Raw genomic sequence first — 12,500 nt, 5'->3', positions numbered from 1 at the left:
ATAATTCTTTTTTTATATGCCGAAAGGCAATCATGAATAAAATGTTCGGTTAATTATTTCAAATGAAACCGACGGTCACATCGATGCTCTCGACGTGACACGGACAAAGGGACTTGTAAAGGGAATTTTCAACCCTCCGATCTCTCTCTCTCTCTCTTTCTACGGTAGTCGCTTGCTTTTGACGTTAATTGTTGCATCGGATGGCCTGACTCTCTCATTCTCTCACTCTATCTCTCTCTTGCGCACGCCATGATGGGACATATCTTCTTCCTACGCACGTTTCGATCCTGTTACTCGACAGGGCGAGATTATGGTGGTAATAACTGTTTGATGGAACAATGACGGAAGAAGGGACTCGATTCTCCCTGAACGTATTATTAAAGAACGGCCTCTAGTACTTGCTCGATCCTAAATTGAATTGACATTGACAATAAATAATTAATGATTTTATATTTATTCACTTTTATAAAATAATAAATAAACGGGTGTATGGTCATATTTTGAATCTTTTATATTTTCGTATAAATTATTATTTATTGTCGAAATAAGACCGACGTGGTTTTTTTTCTATCGATTCATTGCCAAGTCCTGATTTTCTTCTTATTTTAAGAAAAAACAAGACTATAAATCTTATCAATCTTATATATATATATATATATATATATATATATTATTATTATTATTAAAAATTAAAATTTATTGAAACGAGAAATAATGAATCAATTTTTCAACAAATATTACTTTTCCCTCTCGTAAATCTTTAATGTCTATTACAAAAGTTAATATTTGGGTTTATCGACCTGACTTGTCGTAAAAGTTCGACCAGGGTCTCTTCGGCCCTTGTTTAGGGTATTGCCTTTTATAAAGGGACTAAACACCTTGTTAAGTCCCGTAAGCACAACCTGTCTTTCAACCTTACAAAAGAGAAAGAGAAAGAGAGAGAGAGAGAGAGAGAAAGAGGGTCATTAAGATCCTACGTTTAATTCGAAAAATCGACGTCCAAACGACTCGTTTCGATTCCAAGGCAGGAAACCGGTTGTCATGCGATCACGAAAGATTGGATATACGTCCGGTCTAATACGACGGTAGCGTCGCTTCTGCATCTCAAAATATTTTCCCCGAAAGCGCGATCACCCCGGCCCTCCTCAGCCTCCTCTTCTGAGCAAAACCTATCTCGCGAATTTCGAGTGCACGTTAAATGTTATTTCTTATTCGGATCGTGTTCTAACCAGAAATAAATTTCACCCTCTCAATTCCATATCCAACGAAGAGATTTCTGTTCCCCCCTCATCCTCCGCTCTACCGTAAAAACGTGTATCGATTAGAGGAATTTCTTGCTTTATTTTTTCTTTTTTGTTTTTTCTCATCACACATAACTTGGTGAAAAATGAAACATACGGAATGAAATATTGAACATACGGAAGGAGTTTTAAACGTGGTTTCAGAGAGACGAGTGCTAAGTCGATGAAAAAAAAAAGGAAGAAAGAGAAAAACAGGAGAGAGAGAGAGAGAGAGAGAGAAAAGGATAATAAGAAAAAAAACGGAAGAAATCGCGAATGAAAGAGATTAGAAATCGTGAGGTCGATCAATCGAAATTCGATACAATATCTCTTTATCTCTCGAAAATTACGAGACAAAGTCATTGAGCAGCAGAGAGATATATATGTATGTATATATGTGTATCATGGAAGAGGAAGAGGGAGAAAAAGTGGAAGAGAAGGAGTAAGAGAAGAAGGAGAGAAGAGAAGAGAAGAGAGAGAGAGAGAGAGGGGGGAGGGAGTCACGAGAGAGGCACGAGTATCGTCGCGCGTCGTGGCGTGTGCTAGACGGCTCTTTTCTTTCTTTTTTTTTTCTTTTCTTTTCTTTTCTCGTCTCACCAACACACATCCAACATCGGTTAAGTGGAAAAGAAAAAAAGAAAGACAGAGAGAGAGAGAGAGAGAAACGACAAAGACGACGATGACGACGACGACGACGACGACGACGACGACGACGACGACAACGACGACAACGACGACTTTGTACGCAGGTGTGTTGAAGAAAAAGTCCTCTTCTCCGTGACCCTCCTCCTCTCAGTGTTGGGTCCTACGGTAAGCTACCACTCCCTAGGATCGATTCGCTCTTTGGGCCTCGACTCTTCAGGCTCTCTCCTGGCCCAAGGCTCTCTTGGCCTTAGGCTGTAAGCCTTAGGCTCCCGGCCACAGGCTCCTGGTCTGTGGGAACGCTCCGGCCCGGGAGCTTCCCACGATACACGCTCCTCCGGCTGCCGGCCGGCCAGCCGATCGCTCGCCCGACCAACCGACCAACCGACCGACCAACCGACCGACCGACCGACCGACCGACCGACCGACCGACCGACCGACCGACCGAACGAACGTGCGCTTACGGCGCGCGAACTCTAAAAGAGTGGGGGAGAATTGCCGGGCCCAGCTACCAATCCGATGGTGGGACTGAACGTATAACTACGGCACGCTCGCGCCTAACCAACTCAGAAACGTAACAAACACGGATGCGTTAACTTCGCTTTCCTCGGCACACCGAGAATATACATACATAGACACACACACACACACACATACATATATATATATATATATATGTGCAACGATATCAATCACGTCAATATACACGAGTAGTGTTTTATCACGCGTTACCTTATCATTATTATCAATATATATTTTATTAATATCATCATTATTATACGATATATAGGAATAATCGTAGCAATAATCGTCTTCGAATTGTGACAAGTGTTGCTTGATATAATTAAAACAAGTGTGAAAGAGAAAGAAAGAAAGAAAGAAAGAAGAAAACAAATGATGGCACCGCATACGAGTTATGCACCCGTCACCGGCATGGAGTATGAGGAACCAGTGTCAAGGACCTATCAATATCGCAAGGTCATGAAGCCAATGCTTGAGAGGAAAAGAAGGGCACGTATCAATCGTTGCTTAGACGAATTAAAGGATCTCATGGTTACGGCCCTTCAAGCTGAAGGAGAAAACGTGGCAAAGTTGGAGAAAGCTGATATCCTTGAGTTGACAGTTCGTCATCTTCATACGCTTAGGGCGGCACGTAGATTAACTCTAACGCCTGAAAACAGTTATGCGGATAGATTCCGCGAGGGATTTACTCAATGTGCTCAAGAGGTGTCCACGTTTCTTTCAACACCAGTTGCCGCTGCCGTTCATCCGGCCGCTGGTGCTCAACTTATGAGGCATCTTGGTGGTTGTCTTCGAAGATTGGAAGGTTCGTCCTCCGCTAGCTCTTCAGTTTCCTCTAACTCGCCTGTTCCAAGTACCAGCAAGGGTTTTAACGAATCTATAACGTCGACGATGTCTACGACGACCTCGACGACGACGACAACAACGACTACGATGATGACCGTCGGTGTACCACAAAACGTCTACACGCCGCCGCAAAGTCCCCTTAGCGTTGCCAGCTCATCCGGGGAATCCTCCGAATCTTCTGGTCCCGTTTGGAGACCTTGGTGATCATCTAAATTTGGTGGTCTAATACAATCTAGATCACAATGATAAAAATATTAGTGGACTTCGTGCGTGACGAATTTTTTCTGATCATTATGGACGATAATTGTAATCGATATTTCTCCTCTCTATGGACGATTTATTGTAATCGAAGGAGAAAAACGACGAATCATTGTCTTCCAAATATTATTATGACATCGAACGTACAATTTTAGTATGTTATAAGGGCATACGCATATCGTTTGATTCAATCCCAAACTTTTTCTCATTATTTCCTTAACTTTATGTCTCCTTATATCACGATCGATAGATAGATTTGCTTTTCTTCCGTAATATAAATAAGTGATAAAGCTTTAATGTGACGTCTGTGATAAGGGTTCCATTTTGTACCTGAGATATAACTATTTTTGAGGCAAAGTATATCGATTATTATAGAAAATATATGTTAACTTGTTAAGTTTAAGAACATAGTTTTCTTCTTTTTTTTTTTTTTTCTTCTTTTTCTTCTTCTTCTTCTTCTTCTTAGACATAAAGATTCTCGATATCTTTTGCTAAACGCCGAAGCATTTTCATTGTGAGACTATTATAATAAAATTGTCTTGTTCAAAAACTAATCAATTATTTATAATATTTCACCTTTACCACATCCGATCCTTCTTATAGTTAATGAAATAAGTAAATTAAAATGAAATGAAAATATTCTCTCTTTTATTTTGATATACAGGAAGATGACACAGTAAATAATTATTGATCAAAAAATAAAAGCGATCGAAACAAGTCCATTTACAGAACGAGTGATCAAAGGTAAAACGGGTAGTCAAGGTGAATATAATGTTATACGATGAGATTGTAAAAATCAATTACTATTTTACCAGATTTTTTAATTTAATTTATATATATATATATATATATATATATATATATATATATTGTTCTTTTAGTTTTTAAAACTACAAGTTTATTTAGCTAAATAAAAGGAAAAAGTTCGAATAGGAATAATCCTTTTTAGAAATCATTTAGACACTTTTATGGCCCTATACTCCTTGGGTTTATCCATTAAATAAATTACACAAGAATTTTGTTCAACAAATTTCAATAAAATATTTTCTATTTCCTCGATACATTCTTCTTTTATACGAATGAAAGATGACATTCTTAAAATCGTGAAGATTCATAAAAATAAAATGAAGAATACTATATAGAATAAGTTGTTTTTATTTTCTCGTCTCCATTCGTATTTTCTTGTAATTAACCATAATTGTACCTTTCATCGAAGCTACTTACGTCCTTCAAATACAATAGAAGCAGTTTGTTTGATCGACGCTTACATTTTTATTTTTTTAACTGTTCAACGAAGTACTTTTAACCGACGCGAATTGTCTGGACGTCATTCGAGAAGCCGTTATTTGTCTTTTTTCTTTTCTTTCTTTCTTTCTTTTTCTTTTTTTTTTTTCTTTTTTCTTTTTTTCAATTTTATTTAACTTTCTTCTTGGTCGTAGGTAAAAAAATCTTGCAAATCTATAAAGTATTAGCAAAAACTCCAAAGCGAAACGTCTTTTCTGCAAAAATGCAAATGAGATTTCGATTTAGATCCCACGGTAATGGAAATTTAATTGCTTTGCAGATCAATTCTCTCGATACTTAAATAAAAATGCAAACTGACGAACTTTTAACTATAGACGCAAGCCAGACTGAAGATATCGGCTTACATTTATATTCAACAAATTATATATTCGTCAGAAGTTACTTGTCATTTCTCGTATTTCTAAATATATATATATATATATATATATATATATATATATATATAAACACATATACGCACACACACGCATGCATATATACACAGACATTTGCATTGATCGACGAGAAATTTTTCCTTTGTGTGCAACACACGATCGGCGTATATTTGATTTACGTGCGAATGATTGCACTAGCAATTATGGTGACGTTAAGACGTCATCATTGATGACAGCAGCAAACGTTTACGTGAGCATCGACGCATAGAGCGCATTCCTCTTGATAGAAAATATTATTACATGATTATTATAATAACTGTTGAACGTACATTTGTTTTATTTCAATTATATCGTTTAGTTTCATTCTCCTTGTGATTTTAACATCGTTTCTATCTTTTTGTTGCAGTTACCTGCGGACGTCAAAGCGCAATGTTCACTGCTAATCGTTCTTAGATACGATAGGTGAGAATCTTTTCTTTTACTTTCTTTTCTTTGTTTCATTTCAAAAAAATTTTCACGCATTTCATATCTTTCGATATCGATCTAATTCAATTTTTATACGTTGATTACTTTATACCATTAAAATCATTAACGTTCGAATATGAATATATTTAAAAGGAATATTTTCGATTAGAAATATAATACTTAAGTGAGATCGCGACTTTTATTAATCATCGAGACGAGCGATCGATAAATCACCGGCGGAGACGTTACGATTTTTTTTTTTTCTTTTTTTTTTTTAGATGCTTATGTCCTCAGCAAAAGAAAAAAACATAAAAATAAAGCGAGACGGTCGATCAGCATGTTTTTAATGGAATTCATGCACGAGAAACGAGAACGAGGTTGAAACGGGATGTAAAACCTTTTGAAATGTTGTTACAGATCGGTCGAGATGGATGTGATCGCGTACAATCATCACGAGATCTCGAGTATAGTGAACGATATAGACGGGGGCGACCTCGAGGAGAGTCAGTACGAAGAAGAGAGCGAGGAAATTGTGCCTTATTTAGATATCGATCGGAATTTGTTGACACTCGAGGAGATCAATGCCGACAACGAGAAAAAATACAAGTTTCCATTCAGGAGAAGTCTTTTCGACAACGTACCACCTTATATAACGTTCCAATCGTTCGACTCAAAGGGCTTGCCGTTGCCCTACGAAATGAGCAAACACCTTAAATGGCGATTAAGTACGATTACGCCTATTATAGTACGTCGTACGCTGGTAAATTCTGGTTTTCGACTGATGAAAAAGTCTCAAGAATGGTCGGGTACCTGGGGTAAACACATGAAATCGGCATGTTATAAGAACTTGAAAGAGTTTCAAAAGGTCAATCATTTTCCTGGTACATTTCAAGTTGGTCGTAAGGATCGTTTATGGCGTAACGTTAGTAGGATGATGACGAAGTATGGGAAACGAGAGTTTGGTTTCGTTCCTAGGACATACGTTTTACCACAGGATCTTCGTTGTTTCCATCAGATCTGGGAGAAATCAGGTAGCAAGGAAAAATGGATAATCAAGCCTCCGGCTTCGGCAAGGGGAAGAGGTATTCGCGTCGTTCATCGTTGGTCCCAAATACCAAAGAAACGTCCAGTTGTCGTTCAACAATATTTGTCAAAGCCTAAATTGATCGGCGGTGCCAAATTCGATTTGCGTCTTTACGTTCTCGTAACGAGTTTTAATCCTTTAAAGATTTATCTTTATCCGGACGGTTTGGTCCGTTTCGCATCCGTTAAATACGTCGACGATATAAATTATCTGAGCGATCGTTTCATGCACTTAACGAATTACAGTATAAATAAGACCAGCGCCACCTATACGAGCAACAATTGCGCTGACTCGTGTTTCGGGCACAAATGGACCTTGAGGACGCTTTGGTCTTATCTCGAGAGAGAACACGTGAACGTTTCGAAATTGTGGTCGAGCATGAAGGATATCGTCGTCAAGACTATGATAGCTGGCGAATCCTCGATAAATACTCTTGGTAGACCTAACATGCAATCGAGATACTGTTGTTATGAACTTTTTGGATTTGATATATTATTGGACGAACAATTGAAACCGTGGTTGCTCGAGGTCAATATATCTCCGTCCTTACAAACCTCTTCGTCTCTCGACGACGCGGTCAAGGGTCCTTTGATAAAGAACGTCTTCAATATCGCCGGTTTTCAATTGCCCTCTACCATGCCCACCGAAGACATAGAGAAAATATCTCAGAAATATCAGGTAGACACTGTATGTTTAGATCTACGACTTCATAGAACGACATTGAGCTATCAAGAGAGGCACAAACAATCGTTGTACGCTAATCTACGTGATCGCGAGGATTACATAGACGAGATCATTGAGGATCTTACACCGGACGACGTACGCCATTTGATCGCTTACGAGGACGAATTAACCCAATTGGATAGATTCGAAAAAATCTTCCCTACGAGCACCAGTCACGAATACATGCAATTCTTCGATGTTCCTAGATATTACAATATGCTACTCGACGCCTGGGAATTCGCTTACGGAGATAATCGAGAAAAAGGGATTTCAAGATTGCAGAAACTCTGTCAGGCGAAGTATCATCTCGAGCAACAAGTGGTTTATTAGTTGATATAGTTTTTCAAAATCGTTTTATTATCGCGTGTACAAAATCGATCGTAAGTGCGAGGTGCGATTTTTTTTTTTCTTTTTTCCCCGTTTTTATTCTTTTCTCTTCTTTCTTTTTTTTTTTTTTCATTTTTTCTTTTCGATCTTTTTTCTCCTTCTTTTTTTTCTTTTTTTTTTTTTTGTTTTAATCACCGCAAGACAACATCCAGGTAAACGAACGTGTGCGTAATCGTTCTGTCCTCATTTCGCAGCTGGCGGCGAAAATAATCATGTGCCTTTTAACTCGATTACGCGAATCATCGATTTATATATCTTGTATGAAATTTTTCCGTCTAATAAAATGTTTTATTTATTTTCTTGGTTTTCCTTCGTTCATCTCCCCTTATCCTTAAACAATTATTATTCCAGTCTTCCTTTCGAGGAAGATTATTATCTTGTTGATTAACTTGATTCCTATCGGAGAATAGCTTTCCTCCGATTGGTTGACGTTGCTCTCTCTCGCTCTCTCTCTCTCTCTCTCTCCGGCATAGGCATTAAGGTGTCGAGTTTCCAATCAAAAGTTCACGTTACCATTGGCGTGAACACATAAACGGATCGTATGGTACTATCGTCGTCGGATCAGTCATTAACACAACCAGCAAGCATGTTTCGACACATTAATAGAAAAATTTTCCGATAAATACGATGTAAGAACATTCCGGTAAAAGGCAAAAGTAAAGAAATTTTCAAGTATGACGATACCACGTAAGAAGAGGAAGGACGTCTCGACAGGTACCAGCCACGGCAAATTATGGAGTAAGGACGAGTTCGAAGACGACGAGGGGTTCGCGTACGAGGAGATAACCGAAAGGCTTTTAACGACGGCTCGAGCGGCAAAGTTGCCCATCGAAGGCGATCGTTCCGAGACCGATCGAGTTGACAAAAAGCCGAAGCTACCGATGCGAGAGAGCCTCTTTGCTCACGTTCCACCGTACATCATCTTTCACGGTTACGACAAGAACGGCGCGTCATTACCTCCGGAAATTACGAGACACCTGCTCTGGTGGCATACCAAGAACTTCTCACCGCGAATGATACGTCTGACGGTTCTCAAATCGGGATTTACGATGACCGAGAAATCTATGGCCAATTGGTCCGGTACCTGGTGTAACAAACCGGCGTTTCTACGTACGAGGAAACAATTGAAAAAATTTCAAAAGATCAATCACTTTCAAAATTGTCAAGAGTTAAGCAACAAGATCAACTTATGGAGAAACATTAACAGAATGGCCAAAGTATACGGTAATAAGAGTTTCAACTACATGCCGTACTCTTACGTACTACCAACAGATTATGCGAAACTTAAGAGATTTATGGATAGGAAAAACGGCACTGTCTGGATCCTGAAACCAGGAGATTCTTGTGCCGGTCACGGTATACGATTGGTGTCACGTTGCTTCGAGATACCAAGAAAGTCATCCTACCTGGCCCAACGTTATCTATGGAATCCGAGCTTGATCAACGGCTACAAGTACGATATACGTTTGTACGTTCTATTAACGTCGATCGATCCCCTTCGTATATTCATTTATACGGAAGGTCTTGTCAGGTTAGCCACCGTTAAGTATCACAATAGACTCGATACTCTAAATGATCGTTTTATGCATCTGACTAATACATCGATCAACAAGCTAAGCCCTAGATACCGAGGTAACGACGATCCCAATAAGCAACAGGGTAACATGTGGTCGTTGACAGCTCTTTGGAATTATCTTCGTTTCAGAGAACGCGCGAATATCAATAATATTTGGCGAAAGATCAAAGGTATCGTTATTAAGAGTATTATTTCCGCCGAGAATTCCTTGATACAGGGTATGAAAGATTCTCATCCACCGAGTTACAACAATTGTCAATTGTTCGGTTTCGATATACTCCTAGACGTACGTTTGGAACCATGGTTGCTCGAAGTTAATGATTGCCCGTCGATGTCTACCGAGACATCTTTGTGCGCCATCATTAAGGGTCAACTTGCACGTGACTTTTTAAATCTCGTTGGTTTTCACGTGCCCGATATATTGAAACCGACCGACGTCGAAACATTGAAAGGATATTCGAACGAATCTCAAATCTGTTACGATCGTAATCTATACGATACTTTCTTGTCGAAGATAGGAGAAGAAAAGCAACGTTCCTTCGAGAATAATGCTCGGAATAATCGTGAATACTATTTGAACGTAATTCTGAGGGAGCTCACGCCCGAGGACGTGAGGGTGTTGATACGACACGAGGACGAGCTCGCCCAAACCGGCAGATTCGAAAAAATCTTCCCCACGTGCAACACGTACGAGTACTTCAAGTACTTCGACAAACTCAGTTACTACAACATGCTTCTCGATGCGTGGGAACACACGTACGGTAATGACAGGCTTCGAGGTATCGACAGGTTGAGAAAATTGTGCAAACAGAGATATCACTTGAACCAACAACTACCGTCGACAAATATACAAGATCAAACGAATACTTGACTGATCCATCTGTCCTTTATAATTTATCCATTTCATTATCTTTAATCGAGATCAATTATCGAATTATTACGTTATATTGCCCATTAATGATACAACAATTCGAAATATACATTTACTATCGTTATATGTTCATGATTCATTGCACGTCCGATTGGCAATTTCTTAAAAATGCTTACCTGTCAAAAATTTTTAAAGGTTAAACTCCATCGTGAAATTTTCTACAAGTACGAATTAAAATATCGTATACTTCGACGTATTTTTACGTAATGTCGGGCTACGAGTAGATCGTGGACTTGAGGAAAAATGTAAACGGGAGAGATTTAAGGAGGGGAAAAAGTATTAAAAAAAAAGAAAAAGAAAAAAAAAAAAGAAAAAAAAGAAGAAAAAGAAGAGAAGAAGGAAAGGAAAAAATAAAATAAAATAAAAACAGAAAAAAAGGGAGAAGAAAGTTATGAACGCATCAACGAACACGATAAGTAGGAGGTTAACCTCGGTGTACGTTTACGACGATCGTCGAGAGAAGGAGGAAGATTTGTACGAACTGATAACCGAGTATCTATTATTGTTCCCTCCGATAAAAAAGAATCCATCGACGAGCGTTGAATCGAAACACGAATTACCACTTCGTGCCAGTTTATTTCCACACGTTGCTCCTTACGTAGAATTTCAAGCTCACAACGCAAAGGCACGATATTTCCCTCAGGAAATTCAACAACATTTACAATGGGATCTTACGTCGGCAACGCCATCGATCGTACGTAAGATCGTAGAAAAAACGGGATATCGATTGTTATCAGGTTGTACAGGTTGGTGCGGCGCATGGAACGAGATCATGTACACGTACAATTTCTCGAATCTGAAGAATTTTCAAAAAGTCAATCACTTTCCCGGCTCCTATGAGATAGGACATAAGGATCGTTTGTGCAGAAACGTCCGTAGATTGATATTACTTCATGGTAAGAAACGTATAGACTTTATACCGAGAACATATATACTACCACACGATCTCGAGTTACTATTGAAAATCTGGAATAAGGACGAGGATAAAAAATGGATATTGAAACCGCCAGCTTCGTCTCGTGGTCGTGGTATCAAAGTAATCAGTAATAGAACGCAAATACCTAGAACGTGTAATTATCTGATAATTCAGCGTTATCTCTCGAGACCAAAATTAATCAACGGTAACAAGTTCGATTTAAGGCTTTACGTACTCGTGACAAGTATCGATCCTTTGAGAGTATATTTTTACGAAGACGGCTTGGTAAGATTCGCAAGTAACAAGTACAGAGACAGCTTGTCGACTCTTCACGATCGTTTTATGCATTTAACCAACTACAGTATCAACAAGTACTCCTCGGATTATACCGAGAACGATACCGTGGATTCTTGCAAGGGTCACAAGTGGTCCCTCAAGTGTCTCTGGAATCATTTGGAGAAACAGGCAGTGAACACCGGGAATATCATCGAGAGGATTCACGACATGATCGTAAAGACTATAGTTTCCGCGGAGTCATGCGTCAATAATTTTTCTCGCGTATATGCCGGCTCTTGGTACAACTGTTATGAACTTTTCGGTATCGACGTTCTATTGGATGAAAATCTGAAACCTTGGTTATTGGAAGTTAATGCTTGTCCTAGTTTACAAACGCCTTCGTTATTGGACGAAACTATCAAAGGTGCTCTCGTCAGAGATACCTTGAATCTCGTCTCGTATAGGATACCAGCGGAATTACCAAATTGTTCGCTACGTCAAGCGATCGCTAAAAGCGAACATTCCACGATCTGTCATGATTTTCGATTAAACGAAAAGATATTGACCAATAGGGAAAAATTGAAACAATTACGATTCCTTTCTAAGAGGAAACGGCAAACTTACTTGAATGAAATCCTACAATATCTAACTGCGGACGACGTAAGACAATTGATACAATACGAAGATGAATTAAATCGTTTGGGCTCTTATCGAAAGATCTTCCCTACCAAGGATACCCACAAATACTTCAAGTATTTCACATATCTGAGTTATTACAATCGATTGTTCGACGCCTGGGAGACAGCTTATGGTCGGAAAAGGAACGAGGCTGTTCAAAGATTGCGAGAATTGTGTAACAAAAAGTTTCACCTTAGACGTCACAACGAGTAACATTCTTCCTCTTCTTATTTGTCA

At 38.9% G+C, this 12,500-nt stretch overlaps 3 protein-coding genes and 1 pseudogene across 14 annotated transcripts in view; all 4 read left to right on the top strand.

The window, feature by feature from the left end:
* Positions 1-8,136, top strand: part of LOC118451242 (tubulin monoglutamylase TTLL4-like) — a 139,049-nt gene extending 130,913 nt beyond the window's left edge. For all 12 annotated transcript variants that reach the window (XM_085658796.1, XM_035887615.2, XM_085658794.1 and 9 more), the window contains 2 exons: positions 5,634-5,689; positions 6,110-8,136. In XM_085658796.1, coding sequence (XP_085514922.1) covers positions 6,120-7,829 — 1,710 coding nt within the window. In that variant the 5' untranslated portion in view covers positions 5,634-5,689; positions 6,110-6,119 and the 3' untranslated portion in view covers positions 7,830-8,136. The remainder of the gene's footprint in view (positions 1-5,633; positions 5,690-6,109) is intronic.
* On the top strand, positions 2,483-4,056 carry LOC118451081 (enhancer of split mbeta protein). The gene has a single exon (XM_035887238.2). The coding sequence runs from the start codon at positions 2,817-2,819 to the stop codon at positions 3,492-3,494; it is 678 nt and encodes a 225-aa protein (XP_035743131.1). The 5' UTR covers positions 2,483-2,816; the 3' UTR covers positions 3,495-4,056.
* A 424-nt stretch (positions 8,137-8,560) lies between the features above and the next one.
* On the top strand, positions 8,561-10,333 carry LOC118451079 (tubulin monoglutamylase TTLL4). Its single transcript, XM_035887235.2, has one exon. The coding sequence runs from the start codon at positions 8,561-8,563 to the stop codon at positions 10,331-10,333; it is 1,773 nt and encodes a 590-aa protein (XP_035743128.2).
* A 451-nt stretch (positions 10,334-10,784) lies between these two features.
* LOC146872811 (tubulin monoglutamylase TTLL4 pseudogene) overlaps positions 10,785-12,500 on the top strand; it is a 1,757-nt pseudogene continuing 41 nt past the window's right edge.

The sequence above is a fragment of the Vespa mandarinia genome, chromosome 8 (assembly GCF_050613455.1).
Source record: "Vespa mandarinia isolate Hongniang chromosome 8, ASM5061345v1, whole genome shotgun sequence".
NCBI classification, from domain to species: Eukaryota; Metazoa; Arthropoda; class Insecta; order Hymenoptera; family Vespidae; genus Vespa; species Vespa mandarinia.
Note: the sequence above shows the minus strand (reverse complement) of the source record. Positions and strands in the feature narration are given on the sequence as shown.